Here is a 16,772-nt window from a genome sequence, read left to right on the forward strand (position 1 = left end):
ACTCAGTTTGTAATTCCAGAGCCATGGAATTGAGGGAGTTAAATCTCCTCTGGAGCTCAGTTCATAATTCCAGACCCATGGAATTGAGGGAATTAAATATTTTCTGGAGCTCAGTGAATAATTCCAGAGCTGTGGAATTTGGGGAGTTAAAACTCAGTAATTCCAGAGCTGTGAAATTTGGGGAGTTAAATCTCCTCTGAAACGCAATAATTCCAGAGCCATGGAATTGAGGGAGTTAAATCTCTGGAGCTTAGTTCGTAATTCCAGAGCCATGGAACTGGGGGAGTTAAATCTCCTCTGGAGCTCAGTTAATTCCAGAGCCGTGGAATTTGGGGAGCAAAATCTCTGGAGCTCCGTTCATAATTCCAGCTGTAATTTCTTTCCACTCTCTGCTTCATTCCCTTTTTCCCTGGAATTCTCCCCCTCTTGCAGCTCCAGCCACGTCAGGGCTGAGCTAAACCCAGGATCCTTTGGCCAGAGCTTTGAGCTGGAATTTTCCCGGCGCGTTTCCCGGGAGCTGTGCCCGGGCAGATGCCGGGATTCGGGATTTGGGATTCGCTCCGGAGCGGGGCGGGCTGGGGAGGGGGAGCGGGATGTGCTGCTGGAGGAAGTGACATCCCTGCTCCCGAGCCTTCCGTGCTGCTGCATGGCAGGAGCCTTGGAATCCAGCAGCCCGGCTGCCTTGGGAAGCACAGCCTTGGATAAGAGGATTTGAGGGATAAAGGAGGCAAACACCCCGCTCCGGAGGCTCCGCCAGATCCTTAAGCACTTCAATCTTCCCTTTTTTCCTCCCTCTCTCCACATCCCCGCAGGAACACGGAGCTGGAGACCGCTTGAAACCTCCCGAGGGATCTATTTTGGAAGTTGGAAAACCTGGAGATGCGTTAGAATTCCCAGCCCTCCTTTTCCTAAGGTAAGAGAGGAGCCCCTTCTCCCCGTTCCCGGCTTTAATCCCTGTGTGTTTGGGGCGAGCTGGAATTCCTGGCCGTGATTCCAGCTTCTCCCTAAAGGGTTAATGTTGATCCCGTGGAAGAACTCGCAGCTGCAGCTGCACATGGCTCTGCTTCCAGGAGTGTCGGGATAACGGGAAGCGGGAGCTCCTCCAGCTCAGGGGGGGTTGGGGCTTTCCAGCCTAAATCCTGGATTTCCAGAGCTTTTCCTTCGCCCTCCTCGGACCTGTGAGTAACTCCTGCAGCATTCCGGGCTTGGGATGAGCTGGAGGAGGTGAAACCTCACCTTGGAGAGGTGGGAAGTGCGGAATTCCCTCCGTTTTGGGAGCTGGAGCTGTGTTTCCATGGTATCCATGAGTGACTCCGGTGGGAGGGCTCGGAGGCATCAATGGGAATTATCCTGGGCTCGGGAGAACAGGTCTGGGATTGTTTGATGTGGGAAAGATGGTAATTCCCTTCCTTTGCATGTGGGATCTCATTATCCATGATTAAGCATGGAAAAGGCTGGATTGAACCTGTTGTACTTGCAGGGAGGCTTTGGGATACTGGAAAATCCAGGGATTAAACTGGAGCTGGGTTTTCCATGGGGGAGGGGGTTAGAACTGGATGAGCTTTAAGCTCCTTTCCAACCAAATTCCCTGATTTTATGATCCTATGACTCTAATTTTCAAATATATGAAATTTGGGGATTATTTTTATCCTTCACCAGTTTCTTTGGTCCTTGGGGTTTATCCCACAACTTCAGGAAAAGCCTTAACTCCAAAGGGGAAATGCCCAAAGAAAGCTGGAAAATCCAGTGGTTCAGCTGAGACACAAAAGCTTTACAGGAGCTGCTGAACCAGCCAAGTAATTCCAAAGCATTTTTCCGGAATTAAAGGCAACTCCAGGCTCCTTCCCAGGAATTAATCCAGGCTGGTGGACCCCATCTGGACTGGGGAAGTTGTATTTTCCAGGCTTTTCCTGCTGAATTCAGGCAGAATTCCCGAGGCTGGGCTGAGGTTTTGGGGGCTGAGCTGTCATTCCCAATCCCTCCGTGCAGGGAACGCTTTAAATCCTTTGGAATGAGCCCCGAGAGCATCTGTGGGAACAATTAAAATCTCCAGGAAATGAATTTTTAAGCGGCCAGGGAAATAGTTTGGGAATGAAGGTGATGTTTCCTGGGAAAGCTTCCATTTTGTGTCCACCCTCTGGAGTGGAAACCAAACCCCCAGAATCCCGTGGGATTAGGGGTCTGGAACATTCCCTCTCCCATCTCTTGCTCTAACTCTCCAAGTCCCCTCTGGAATTGTTGGACTTGTCAAACTCCTCGTCCTTCCCGGGCTTTTCCAGGCTTAGCTGCCCCTGGAATGTGTGTTTTGAGAACAACAACAACACTCCTGGTCCCAGGGAATGAAGTTCTCCTGCCGGGATTTCAATCCATAACCTCTCCAACATTCCCACCACCTGTTCCTGGGAGTTTTGGTGTTTAAAGGGGAGGGATTTTGATGTTTTTCCTTCTCATGGAAGCAGCTGGAGTTGGGAATTGGGAGGGACAGATGGAGTTAAGATGATGGAAATTAAAAAGCCTTAATGTGGGAATTTTGCATGTTTAGGAGTCTGGATTAAATCCTGGGGGAAAAAGCAGATTTATTCCCAACCTCCTGTTTCCCTGGAAGTGCTGGATGGTCTCGGACAGGGATTTGAAGGAGAAAATCAGGATTATTTTGCCGTTGGAACTATTGGATATTGATTATCCCGGGGTTCAGGCTCGGTTTAAAAATTCCAGGGACGTTGGGAAGGAAGGGAAGGCGTTGGCAAAAATTCCCAGCTTTTTTGGAAACCTTAATTTCCGGCCTTTGGGAATTCCTCACATCTGGAGCTTGTTCTTGGCTGGGTTTAATTTGTTTGGAATGACATTGCAGCAGGAAAAATAGGGAAGGAGGTCTGGATGGAGCAATTAGGGATGTGCCAGAGGGAAGAGCAGCACAGGAGTTCTTGGCATTGGCTGCACACTTTATTTTATATATATATATATATTTATTTCATCTTATATATTTCTCTATGCTTTTATATTTTATACTTTTATATATTTTATGTGTTTTTATATATTTTATATGTTTATATCTTTTAGATTTTTATATCTTTTATGTATTTTTATATGCTTAAATATTTTCAATATATTTTTATCTTTTTAAAATAACCTTAATATATTTTTAATATATTTTTAGATATATTTTATATCTGTTTAGACATATTTTATATTTTTCTATTATATTTTTAAACTAGTTCAGACATATTTTATATTTTTCTATTATATATTTAAATTAATACATAATATATATATTTTATATGGTATCTAATATCTACACATCTTTATGTAGGATATAATATTATCTTTTTAACAAACTATATTTAATGTATTATTTTGAAATATAATTTTATCTTTCATTTTCTTTATATTTGATATAGAACATGATTTTAGCATCTCCTAACAGAGTGTTTTGTGTCTCTATTCCAGCCCTTTGGATGCTCTGTGATAGTAATAATTTATAATAATGATATAATAATAATATATATAATAATAACAATAATATCTCCTTTGGACCTTCTGGAAATAAGGCATCAAATGTGCTTTCCAGCCCTTAAATAAGGCCTCCAATAAGTCAGTAAATGTGCTTTAAACCCCTTCCAGAAGTCCCTCCATAGGTCCTTAAATGTGCTTTAATGTTTATTAATCCAGAGCCTGTTCCTGGTGGATTCCAGGTTGGATTCCAAGCTCCAAACCCTGAGGAATTGGGCAGGTTCTGCTACTAAACCAGACCTAAGCAAGCCCAGCCCAACCATTCCCTGTCAAACATTAACCTGGAGCTGGGAATGTTCAGCCTTTACAGAGTGGAGGGGAGGCCTCTTTGCTCTGGGAAAAACTCTCCTTACAAGGAATTTTTCCTGGGAAATCCAACCTTTCTCCCTAAAACCCCTGTGGTGCCGTTGGATGGCAGGGATTTTCTTGCCCTGGGGGGGTATTATGGGCTGTCCCAGCCCCTTGTCCCTGCCCTGCCACCAGCAAAGCTCTGCCCCTGGTTTGCCACCCGTGTCCTTCCCAGAAGGTGACATTCCTGAATTTTTTCTTTATTTTTTTTTCCAAAAGGACTTGGCAGGAAGGGTTTGGGATCAGTTAATAATTAGCTGAACTAACAAGTCCCTCTGGGAAACCTGCAGTGACCCAGGAGCTGCTCCAGGCCCACGTTCTGGGCAGGCTCTGCTCTCCCTGCTCCTGCTTCAGGAGGTGCCAGGGATGTTGGGAATTCCTGCACTTCAAATCCTCTTTTCTCTTCCCACCATTCCCACTTTGGCAGAGCCTCTCTGAGGATAAATCCCCGTGGAAGAGGCCCAGGAGCCAGCTGGAGGCTGGAAGTGCTTCTGTGTCCTCCCTGAGGAATCTGGGAGCTGTGGGAGCAGTTTCTCCAAGGTGGTGTTTTCCCTCCTGGCTGGGTTTCGAGCTCCTGGGTGGCAAAAGCAGGAATTCTGCGCTGCACCCTGGAAAGCTGGAATTCCAGAGTGTTCCATGCCTGCTGACACAGAGGTGGCTGCAGGAGTGAGGGAGGACTTGGGTGAGGAAAGAGGGACTTTGGACAAGGGCCTGGAGGGACAGGAAAAGGGGGAATGGCTTCCCACTGCTAGAGGGCAGGGAGAGATGGGATATTAGGAAGGAATTCCTGGCTGTGAGGGTGGGGAGGCCCTGGCACAGGTTGCCCAGAGAAGCTGTGGCTGCCCCTGGATCCCTGGGAGTGTCCAAGGTCAAGTTGGAGCAACCTGGGATAGTGGCAGGTGTCCCTGGGGGTGGGACTGGATGAGCTTTAAGGTCTCTTCCCACCCCACCCATCCCAGGATTCTGTGATTCTTTGGCTCCAGCACCATCTTCCCTGAAAACAAAGAGGGAAGAGGTCACACCCCCTCTGGAACCAGGTGCCCTTTAAGGTCCCTTCCCACCCGAACCATCCCAGGATTCTGGGATTCTCCAGGAAGTTTCCAGGCACCACTTTCCCTGGAAACCACAGGAAGTCAAACCCCCCTCTTTGCATCTGTGGGAGCTTGGAATGCAGAGCCTGGAAGTGCTGAGCTGGGCACTCCCCCCCCCCAACGCTGACAATGTTAGTGCTGAAAATGTTGACTCGGAAAAGCCTCTTTCCTTTCACTTTTCAGCAGCTCTGCAGCCCAGAACTGCCGGGAATGGCTTGATCCTGCACGAGGCAATGGATCCTGCTGAATGTGGGCAGGGAAACGGGATCATCAGCAAATCCATTGTCAGAGTTTCATTCCCAGCTGGGGCTCACCAGGGTTTTTTGGCAGGGATGGTGCCGGTCGCTGAAAGGAAAAAAATTCCCCCCAAAAGCCCACCTGGGAGGGAATTCTGCTTGTGGAGCCACGTCTGTCAGTGCTTTGAGGGTATAAATTGAAATAAAATAAGTAAGACCCAGCAAAAAAAGGCACAGGAGATATTAAATATGTGTTAAATACCGTGTTAGGAGATCGTGGAATCATGGAATGGGTTGGGAGCTTAAGGATGATCTTGTTTCACCCCCAGGGACACCTTCCACTAGCCCAGGTTGCTCCAAGTTCATCCAGGGCTGGGATTTGCTCGTCACCATCTCATTATTCTGCAGATCATTGGGGAGGTTAAATTTGAAGCAGTGTAAGATTTGAGTGGTTTTGGCTCTCTGGAGGAAGAGCTTTCACCAAAATGAAGATGTTTTTACCAAAAATACAATGAACTCTTTAAATGTTCCGATTGAAGCCTCCAACAGTCCCCAGGCTGAAGGAACATCCCCACTGGATGCAGATTCCCTGGACGGGTTCCCTTTTGGAGCTCCCTGAGCAGCCTCTTGGCTCAGCTGCTCCCACAGACAGGAGGGTCAGGAGGGAGGATTTGGAAGCAGCACGACCTGATTTCCCTCTCCACTGAGCACAGAGAGGAAAACTCCAGTGTCTGAGGAGACTGAGCCCTGGGAATGTCAGCCCTGGGGGATCCATGGGGAACACGAACCAGGCAGGGCTGGAAGCAGAAGAACCAGGAAGGTTCTGGAAGGAAGACCAGGCTGGATGAACTTGGAGCACCTGGGCTGGTGGAAGGTGTCCCTGCCCAGGGCAGGGGGTGAGACAGGATCAGCTTTAAGTTCCCTTCCAATCCAAGCCATTCCAGGATTCTGTGATCCTTGGAATTGGGTTCATCTTTCAGAATGATCCTGAGAGGATTTGGGGTTGCCTTGGGTTGGTTTTGGTTGCAATTAGGATTTGGATATACTTCCTAATGAGGGAATTCTGAGTTCTGTTGGATTTACTTAAAGTTCAGGCTGTTCACAAAGCTTCTGGAAGTTTGCTTTGCTTCTCCCCAAAAATAGCTGCCTTATTTCATCCTTCCTGTTTATCCCTCCTCCCTTTGAAGTGTTCCTTGCTCCCACCTTTGTGGGGGAGAGGAGGAGGCGACGCTGGAATTGGGATGTTTATCTCAATATAAAAATCCACTCGTGCTCCTGCAGAGGAAAAACAGGGGAACCACAAACCTGAGGGGTTTTGGCAGCAGGGATTGAGGTAGAAATTAGTAACAATTCAATTTGTTTGGGAAAAGAAAAGGATATTTTCCTGCTGGTTCTACCTCGCTCTCCCAGTGCATTATCCCTGTGTTTGTGTGAATACATCTCCATATTTATCCATTATTTAGTGACATGGAAGAGCTTGGCAGTTTATAATCCATTAAATTCAGGCTCCCAGCAGTGATCAAAGACCCCACATCCCTCACAAATCATTCCCTGTTACCTGAAACCAGGAAAGACAGAGGGGATCGTGGCCACTTTTTGCAGGAAAACAGCTGAATGTTGGAACTTCTCTCCTCCTATTAACATTTCATCAATGGAATTCCAGGAGAATTAATAGGTGAATCTCGGGATTCTGTGGATTTATGTTGTGCAGCTTCTGGGAAAATGTCCCTGTTTTCCAAGGATGCTTTGCTGAGTTAAAAGGGGACGCTCGGAGTGTCCTGAAGTCACAGGGAAATTCCTGCAGGTTCATTCCTGGAAAATAAGATGCAAGAAGAGACAAGGAGAAAAAAAACTGGGGGTTTGGGAGATGGAGCACAGGAAAGTCGGGAAGCAAAGATGCTTCAGCTGCAGTTGGATGAAGCTGCTCCGTTCCACAGCCACGGCTCCGTTGTAGCGAGTTGGGAGCCAAGGAAAAGTCTGCAGCAAATGGAGCTGAAGAGTCAAGGATTAAACAATCTCTGCTGATTTCCTGGAGGGTTTGTGCTGCTGGATGGATTTGCCGAAAATAAACTGCTGCATGCCTGGGAAAAAGGGCAGAGCATCCCTCGGTGCTGCTCCCTGGGGAACGGCTGGGGCTGCAGAGCCAGGGGTTTGAATCCCCCATTATCCACCTTTTTGTGAAATGGGATTTTTAAAAAGCAGAGGAGGTTCAGCACCAGATTCCCAGTCCTGGGGGTTCCAGGCTTTTAAGGAGGAGAATTATCCTGGAGAATTCCTTGCCAGCGTGTTGGACGGGGCCTGGAGCGAGCAGGGGAAGGTCCTGCCCGTGGCAGGGCTGGAATGGGATGAGCTGGAAAGTCCTTCCAACCCATCCCAGGATTCTGTGAGAGGAAGAACAGGGGTGTTTGGGGTTTGTGGGGTTTAAGGGCTGGTTTTCCTGCTGGGACTCAGCTGGAGCAGCAGTTTCTGCCCACAGGGAGGTGGGAGGGAGGGACTGGGCAAACCTTGGGAAGCTGCTCAGCTTCCATAAAAAACTGAGGATTTGGCACGTTGGCAGAGCTCCCTCCTGCACAGGAACGTTATCCAAGGCCTCCTCTGTCCAAATGGAAGTTACACAAGCCTCTTCTTCTGCCTCTGTAGTGATTCCAGGTGGTTTGGAGTCGGTTCATCTCCCTTTGCAGCCCGGGAGCAGCTGCGCCTGCGGATCCCTGCGCGGGATCGGGGCTGGAGCGTGGGCTGGAGTCTGGAATTCTGCCCTGGGAACCCACCCCTGCCAGGAAAGCATCACCCCCCGAGTGCAGCCCAGCATCCAAACCCCATTCATCCCACAGAACCGCAGTGGTCCCTCTCCCAGTTCCCAGGAGGTGGAAGGAGGCGGCAGGACCAGACTCCTACGCTCCCAAAAGTCCGTGAGGAACAGGTTTGTGGCATCTCCAGCCCGGAAGACCGAGGCAGAAGAGGTTGGAAGGCCAGAGATGGACCAGTGGGAAAAATGTGGCGCTTTGGGAACCGCCTCCTGACTTCCATTTCTTACGTTCCAGGATATCCAGGTAGAGTAAAACCTTTCCCCCCTTGTTTCTGAGGCTCTTTCCTTCCTCGGGGTTGAATTCCTGTGTCTTGAGGTTGAGCTGCAGAAGGGAAACTTGCTGTGGAAGAGAGTTGGAGACTTTTTTTTAGGATAATTGTGATTTAACCTAAATTTTCAAGCCCAGAGTCACAGGATGGATTCAGACTTTTTTTTTTTGGCCACAGTAAAAGGAACTTTCAAGCTTCAAATTTCAGCTGTTGGACAAACTGAAAAGAGCCATTACTGTGCCCTCCACCCTCCATTAACTGTTTTGAAACATTGTGCAACACAAAGAAATAACTTTTTTTTTAACTTATTTCAACACAATTACTACCTCTTGAAAAAAAGGAATTCCTGGAGGGGATTCCTGGATACCCTTTGTAAGGATGAACCACTTCAACCTCCATTAGACAGGGCTGGAATTAGATCAAGTGCTCCAGAAAATGACAGAAATACCCCTTAAAAAAAGAAAAAAAACCAACAACCCAAAAAATCAACAACCCCCCCAAATTTGTCAGATTTTACCAACTGGGTTTGATCCCCAAGCCCTGGAGCAGAGAGTGTGTCCATAGGGATGTGGAATGGCCTGCAAGGGGACACAGGGAATGGTGTAGATCTGTCCCTGCTGCTGCTCTCTGGATCCCTCAAGTCCTAGAGTGGTCCCTGTTCCTTAAAAACTTGGGTTAGAACGCTTGGAAAACGGGAATTTATTTTTCAAGCAGGGATTACTGTAAAAAAGTCACCAAAATGAGGAATTTGGCACCGCAGGAGGATTTCACCGCCTGCGTTTCCCGCTGGCTTTAGGGATGAAGTTTGTGGGGTTTAACTGGCAAAACACTCCCACTTGGATGTGGATTCCCAAAGGAACATGTGGATCCTCCAGCCACGTCCCTGCCTTTTAACTTGAGCCTGAAGAAGAAACTGAAATATTCAGGAATTCTGTTCCTTCCAAAGAAAAGCTGCTTTGAGGGATCAACCCCGAATTCTGTTTTATCAACAAGGATTTTGTGGGTTCTGTTTTGGGCATCCCAGTTATTGGAGATGCTCATCCCAGGTTTGTTGGGAGCAGGGAACCAAAGGATCTGGGAGATCAGAACACAGAATTATTCCACCTTTTTCCAGGAATCCTCTTTGCTCTTCACTGACCCCAAGGGAGAATTCCCTGGCAGCGTTTTCCCTGCTCAGCAGTTGTTCTGTCCTTGGACCGGTGGTTTTCTGTTGTTTATTCGATATTTAATATTAATCACCTCCTGGACTTCAATAATTCACTGTCATGGATTAAAATATAATTCACAGTTTGTTCTCAAGGAGCTTTTCTGTCACTTCTCGTCCTGTTCTGCTCCTCTTGTTCATCAACTCTGGAATTTGGGATAAAAAAGGTAAAAAAATTGGGATTAAAAAGGTAAAAGGTAAAAAAATTGGGATAAAAAGGTAAAAGACTTTATTCCAGGCCTCTGTGCATTCCTGGCCGTGTTCTAAAAACCAGTTTTAAGTCTCTGGTGTAAAATCCAGTTCAGCCTTTGGGCTGGACTTGAATAAACCCAGGATTTGTGGGTTCCTTTGGTCTCCCCAGTGCTGCTCCAGTGATCCCTGAACAGCAGAAAATCAAGGAGCAGGAGGTTCCAAACACATTTTCCAGGGCTAATTCCAGAGTCTAAACATCAGCTCTGCTGGGACAGACGTATTTGCAGGATGAGGTGCCAGACAGGGCTTGGTTTGAAGGATCAGGAGAAGGAGGCACAGGAATAGGGATCTCCTGGATCTCCTCTGTTCTCATTCCTGCAGCTTGGACACCCTCCCCTGGTGGGAATATTGAACATCCTGATCCTTAGAAAGCAATATTCCCAAAGTGGGATCACACCCAGGCTCCCAGAGGTGCCTATTCCGTGGCCTCCACCCTCCCTGTGCTCTTCAGGATTTATGGAAAACATGGAAAACTTTCCATTGTTCCTTTGCATTTCCCAACATTGAGGTTCAGGCTCTACTGATTTATTGCTAATATATAGAAATATATAATTTAAATGTGGTATTTTCAGTGGTTTTTCCTCAGTGAAAATCCCTGTGGGAGCAATTTCATCAAGGTTCAAGATTCCCTGGCAAAATCCCTTGTCCAGGACATTCTCTTTGGAAATAATCACTTGGTGAAGCTGCAGAATTCCACTGAAAATGCGAATTCTGTGATGGAGAAACTGCCTTTGGTTGCTCCCTCCCAGGAAATAAGTGCCAGGGATTCCTAAGCAGGAAAAATGAGGCATTTTTAGCCAGTTCCTCTAATTTAATTGGGATTTTATTTCTTTCTCTGCTCTGTTACTCTGTTAAACTCTGCTCTTTGCACAGGGAAGGGAATAGGGTTGGGAATGGGATGTGACAATAATAAACTGGGAACATCAGTGAGGCAAAACTGGGGGGGTTGGGGCTTCCCAGAGGTTGGAGCTGTCAGGGGAGCAGAGAATGAGGGAATTGCTGATGGATCTCCTGGTGGACACTGTGGTTTGCAGGGAATGTGTGTCCAGCACTTCCTGGGAGGTAAATCATGATTAATGCGGGAATTAACTGTGGGAATTACATGGAATTACTGGGAATTGCTGTCAGGAGGGTGTTGGACCATATCAGAGAATAATTAGATGGGATATTGGGAAGGAGTTCTTCCTTGGGAGGGTGGGAAGACCCTGGCAGCTGGGAGGGATGGGCACTTCTCCAGGGTTCTCCAGACATCCCATGAGACAGGAGAGGCTCCACCAGGAGCACACGGAGTGGTGTTCCTGTTGGAGAGGTGGAGGATCTGGGGTGATGTTCCTGTGGAAAAGCTCCACCAGGAGTACAAGGGGTACTTTTCCCATTGGAGAGGCTCCACCAGGAGTACAAGGGGTGCTTTTCCCGTTGGAGAGGCTCCACCAGGAGCATGAGGGGTGATGTTCCCGTTGGAGATGCTCCACTAGGAGCATGAAGGGTGATGTTCCTTTGGAAAGGGTCCACCAGGAGCACCTGGGGTGCTTTTCCCATTGGAGGGGCTCTACCATGAGCATGTGGGGTGATGTTCCTGCTGGAAATGCTCCACCAGGAATACGAGGGGTGATGTTCCTGCGGAAAAGCTCCAGCAGGAGCACGAAGGGTGATGTTCCTGTTGGAGAGGTGGAGGATCTGGGGTGCTGTTCCTGTGGAAAGGCTCCACCAGGAGCACTAGGGATGATGTTCCTGTTGGAAAGGCTCCCCCAGGAGCTGCCCTGTGCCCCCCTCACGCTGTGCCCGCTGTGTTGCAGGTATGGTGTGAATATGCGTTGCTTGGCAGCTCGGGTCAACTACAAGACTCTGATCGTCATCTGTGCCCTGTTCACGCTGGTGATGGTGCTGCTGTGGAACCGCTGCTCCTCGGACACCTCCGGCCCCTTCCCACGGATCCCGCCGGGCCTGGAGCGCCGCGGGATGGCCGAGGACGAGCCCAGGCAGCACAGTGAGGAGACCTCCCCCCAGGAGCAGCAGAAAGCCCCTCCCGTGGCCGGGGCAGGCAGGGCCCCCGCGCCCAAGTACGAGGAGATTGACTGTGTGATCAACGAGGAGCACACCGTGAAGGGCAGGAGGGAGGGCAACGAGGTGTTCCTGCCCTTCAGCTGGGTAGAGAAATACTTTGAGGTTTATGGGAAAATTGCTCAGTACGATGGTTATGACAGGTTTGAATTCTCTCATAGCTACTCCAAAGTATACACACAGCGGGCTCCCTACCACCCCGACGGGGTCTTCATGTCCTTCGAGGGCTACAACGTCGAGGTGCGCGACAGGGTCAAGTGCATCAGCGGGGTTGAAGGTGGGTGGAGTGTTTTCTTCCCCTTTGGTGTGGAAATGCTGCTTGGGATTTGCTCTGCAAGGCCATCTGGAGTTTGGGTTGGTGGGAGAACAGCCCGGGGTGGTTTGGTGCAAAGTGTAGGGGGGGGATCTGAGGGTGGAGAAGGGAAAACTTGTGAGGGAAACGTTGGTGTCCAGTAAAAAGGTTGGAGTGGATCAGAGAATCAGTCCTAGACTTGGGTGGAAAGGGCCTTAAAGCTTATCCCATTCCACTCCCTGCCACAGGCAGGGACACCTTCCCCTATCCCAGATTGTGCCAAGCCCCATCCAAGCTGGCCTTGGACACTTCCAGGGATCCAGGGGCAGCCACAGCTTCTCTGGGCAACCTCATACCGAGTCTTCCCAGCTGCATAGGGTGGCTGCCCATCCCTGGAAGTGTCCAAGGCCAGGTTGGATGACCTTGGAGCAACCTGGGCTAATGGAAGGTGTCCCTGCCCATGGCAGGGGGTGGCACTGGATGGACTTTAAGGCCCCTTCCAGCCCAACCCATTCAGTGATTCCATGATGATTCCCAGTTTTCCCAGTTGCAGTGAACTCCAGAGGTGCTGGGACACTGCTCTGGCAGTGCTGCTGCCAGGGTTTGGCATCGCTGTTGACACTTGAGTCTCTCAGGGAGCCACAATTATTTTATGGTACGAAGCGTTAAAATATTACTTTTTTTAAAAAACAAAAAATAAAACTACAGATTAAAAAAATTATTTTAAAATTTAAATTCGGAATTAAATTTTAAAATCATTTTAGAAGGCCAGCAAGCCTGGCCTTGGTTTCTGAGGAGGCTCCTGCTTCCCTGTGGACACGGATAAATCCATGGGCTGAGTGCTGCTGGCACCTCTGGAACAGCCCAGCTGCTCACAGGCACCTTAATTTTGGGGGTTAAATCCGTGGGAGGAGGTTTTGGAGAACGGCCCAAGGGTCAAGCAGCTCTCCAGCCCCCGGATTATCCCTGGATAACAGGGAGATGCAGTCAAACCTTCCCAATTTGAGCCATCACTAATTAACCCTCGGGGTCCTCCCACGGCTCGGCGGAGATTTGATGGCAGAAAATTCTTCTTGGCTTCCCATTAAAAAATTAATGACTTTGTGAAGCACTTACAGAGTGTGCCACCGTGACCCCTCATAAATTAAAGACCAACTTTCACTTAAGGAATAAAACCCATTAATTCTCCTGCCTCTTGTGCTGCTCCCAGGGTGTGGATTCCGGCTCTTCCCATCACATGGGCACGGCAGGAGCTGCTGGGGCTGGGAGTTAATTGGCTGGGAAGGTTCACATGAGGAGACATGTAGGATATGGAATTTTGGGGAGGGAGTTTGAGGTTATTCTCACATTTTTATTGTTATTTTTTAACTCTCGTCCTCGTTACACCTGGGAAGGAAGGGATGGAGAGGCAGGTTGGGAACAGCAGCCTCGGGAACACCAGGGGCCTGTGGAGCTGCTCCCTGCTCAGCCCTTGAGGCTCCAGGGAGTTTAACACTGGATAATGGGGTTGGTTGTCCAGGAATGTTGGGGGTTTGCAGCCTGTGGTTTAAATGTGGTGCCAGAGCCTGGGTGGGGAAGGCAACAGAGCTCTGGGAATGCAGCAAAGAGGGTGGGAAAGGATCCCAGAATGGTTTGGGTTGGAAGGGACCTTAAAGCCCATCCAGTGCCACCCCCTGCCATGGGCAGGGACACCTTCCACTGGCCCAGGTTGCTCCAAGCCCCATCCAGCCTGGCCTTGGACACTTCCAGGGATCCAGGGGCAGCCACAGCTTCTCTGGGCAACCTGGGCCAGGGCCTCCCCACCCTCCCAGCCAACAATTCCTTCCCAATATCCCACCTAACCCTGTCCTCTGACAGTGGGAAGCCATTCCCTGTGTCCTGCTCCTCCATCCCTTGTCCCCAGTCCCTCTCCAGCTCTCCTGGAGCCCCTTTAGGCCCTGGAAGGGGCTCTCAGCTCTCCCTGGAGCCTTCTCTTCTCCAGGTGAACAATCCCAATTCTCTTACCAGTTTTTTAGGGAAGGAATTTTAATATTAAACCAGGTTCTCAGACACCTTTAGGCTCTTACTTTGCACCATCCCAGCCCTGGAAGTTCTCGCAGTCCTGTGGGATTATTCCTTTAACTTTCATCCTCATTCCAGAGGCTGTGGCTGCCCCATCCCTGGAAGTGTCCAAGGCCAGGTTGGACGGGGCTTGGAGCAGCCTGGGATAGGGGAAGGTGTCCCTGCCCATGGCAGGGGGTGGCATGGGATGGGTTTTAATTCTCTTCCAACCCAAACCATTCCATGATGAGAACCCCTCATGTTCTGTGTTCCCTCCTCTCTCTCCCAAGGGGTTGTTCCATCCTGTGTCCTGCAGAATTTCACCCTGTCAGGTTGGATGAACATCAAGTGAAGCTTTTATAGCAAATTTCCTTCTTTTTTTCCATCTTTCATTCCCAGTGAATGTCCCTTTAACTGGAAATGCTCAGCATTAATGAGCCTTCAGCAGCTCACATAAGATGGAATATTCAAACCTTTCCTGGGATGGTTTATCCCATCAGTGATAATCATTAGCCCCAAGAAATGTATGAAAACAATGAAAATGTATCTTTTTATATTTAATTTAAGTCATCTTTTCACTGTTGCACCTTGAAGAACAAATTGGTTCCTGAGCCTGACGTTGCCAAGGGGGAAATGGTGCAAATGCCAACTTGATTTTCCCCTTTCAGTGCCAAACGTCCTTGATTTCCTGCAGGAAGGACCTGGTGATCTGTTCCCACTTTGGATTTGTATTTAGAGGTCGGGAATTTGTTCCACAGAAAATTCAGGACTTTAGGATTTAACCTTATTTTAAATATCCTGTGTTTGCTTCTGGAGGAACATGTGGAAATGAGACTCCTCCACACAGCTTGTTTGCACTTCCTGGATTTTCCACCCAAATCCTGGGAGCTGGGAAGGGCAGGTAGAGCTCTACAGGGTTTTCTGCAGGTGCATCCCAAGGATCTTGATGAAGGGTGGGAGTTTTGTGTGACACTGAGCTCCTCCCAGGGGTTTTCCTGTCAAAACCCGTAAAATCTCATTAAAAACCCATAAATCAGGATGCAGATGATGAACTCTGTGATTTTCCTGCTTGAATCCTCTGAGGTGCCTCCAGGGGGTTGTTTTAGATCTAAAATCACCCAAAGCCCAAACTAAGGGAGAGACCTTGGCAAGGCCACAGGCTTTTGGGACAATCCCAGGGAAGGCTGGGATGAAGACAAGGGACAGCTTTGCAGGGTGGAATTAGGGCAAATCCTTCCTGGAGAGCCTGCTGGCTCCTGCAGGCACCACTCCAGGCAGGAATGCTCCCAGGAGAGCTGGGTAATGGGAGGGATTTGTGGCTGAGGGTAAATCGTTCTCTGAGCAGCAAATAACTCTTAGAAAAATCTCCCAATAACAGATGCACTTAATTTGCAAAGATTTACTGACGTTAAAGGGATTGCGGGGATGGAAAAGCGTTTTGGGGATTAACTGCTCTCGGGAGTAGGGGGGAAAAATCTGTTCAGGCTTTGAAAATGTGTTTTGAGATAAGTGGGAGGCTCCAGTGACAATGGAATGAGGATGGAGCCAGACTGGGAGAGCTGGGGGGGGTTCACCTGGAGAAAAGAAGGATCCAGGGAGAGCTGAGAGCCCCTTCCAGGGCCTAAAGGGGCTCCAGGAGAGCTGGAGAGGGACTGGGGACAAGGGATGGAGGGGCAGGACAAAGGGGAATGGCTTCCCACTGCCAGAGGGCAGGGTTAGATGGGATACTGGAAGGAATTCCTGGCTGTGAGGGTGGGGAGGCCCTGGCACAGGTTGCCCAGAGAAGCTGTGGCTGCCTCTGGATCCCTGGAAGTGTCCAAGGCCAGGTTGGAGCAACCTGGTCTAGTGGAAGGGGAATGGAATGGGATGAGCTTTAAGGTCCCTTCTAGCCCAAACCATTCCGTGAGTCTGTGAATGTAGGGAAGCCCATGATAAGGATTCTTCTGCCACTCCAAAAGGCTGAGTTTGAACTAGTTATGGATCTTGGTGGAAAAGGGAACAGTTCACTCCTTGACCGGGATGTTCCTCCAATGGTGACACTTCAAAACTCCATTTCCTGGAGCTAAAGGAGTGGTGGCTCTGCAGGAGGCCTCGGCAGAGCTCCAGCACTGTGGGTTTTGGCAAGGTGCTGACCACTGCTCCCTCTCCTTCCTCCCCCAGGAGTTCCCCTCTCCACCCAGTGGGGGCCCCAGGGCTACTTCTACCCCATCCAGATCGCCCAGTACGGGCTGAGCCACTACAGCAAGAACCTGACGGAGAAGCCGCCGCACGTGGAGGTTTATGAGACTGCTGAGGACAAGGACAGGGGCAGGGCCGGGGACTGGACCGTGCCCAAGGGCTGCTCCCTGACCACGGTGTGGGACAAAGCCAAGCTCACCGGGGTCAAACAGTTCTCTGCTCCAGGTGGGTTGTCCTGAAGGTGTCACAGGTAGCAGCACATGTTCATTTGCACGTGTTGTGCCAGAGGAGCCTTAACTTTTGGGATTCATGTGTTTGTTTTCATTTACCCTTCATTCCCCATCCTTCATTTCCATCCTTCATCCCCATCCTTCATCCCCATCCTTCATCCCCATCCTTCATCCCCATCCTTCATCCCCTATCCTTCATCCCCTATCCTTCATCCCCTATCCTTCATCCCCTATCCTTCATCCCCTATCCTTCAT

The 16,772-nt window shown here is 49.2% G+C and overlaps 1 protein-coding gene across 4 annotated transcripts in view; it reads left to right on the forward strand.

The window, feature by feature from the left end:
* Positions 1 to 16,772, forward strand: part of GLCE (glucuronic acid epimerase) — a 30,628-nt gene that overhangs the window by 7,168 nt on the left and 6,688 nt on the right. Inside the window, exons 2-5 of one of the 4 annotated variants that reach the window (XM_027688237.1) lie at positions 813 to 913; positions 1,071 to 1,177; positions 11,513 to 12,054; positions 16,270 to 16,512. In XM_027688237.1, coding sequence (XP_027544038.1) covers positions 11,526 to 12,054; positions 16,270 to 16,512 — 772 coding nt within the window. In that variant the 5' untranslated portion in view covers positions 813 to 913; positions 1,071 to 1,177; positions 11,513 to 11,525. Of the gene's footprint in view, positions 1 to 523; positions 914 to 1,070; positions 1,178 to 11,512; positions 12,055 to 16,269; positions 16,513 to 16,772 lie in introns of those variants that run through there. The other 3 variants (XM_027688238.1, XM_027688235.1, XM_027688236.1) reach the window with 3 other exon arrangements.

Source organism: Neopelma chrysocephalum, unplaced genomic scaffold, assembly GCF_003984885.1.
Source record: "Neopelma chrysocephalum unplaced genomic scaffold, ASM398488v2 Primary Assembly neopelma1_75, whole genome shotgun sequence".
NCBI classification, from domain to species: Eukaryota; Metazoa; Chordata; class Aves; order Passeriformes; family Pipridae; genus Neopelma; species Neopelma chrysocephalum.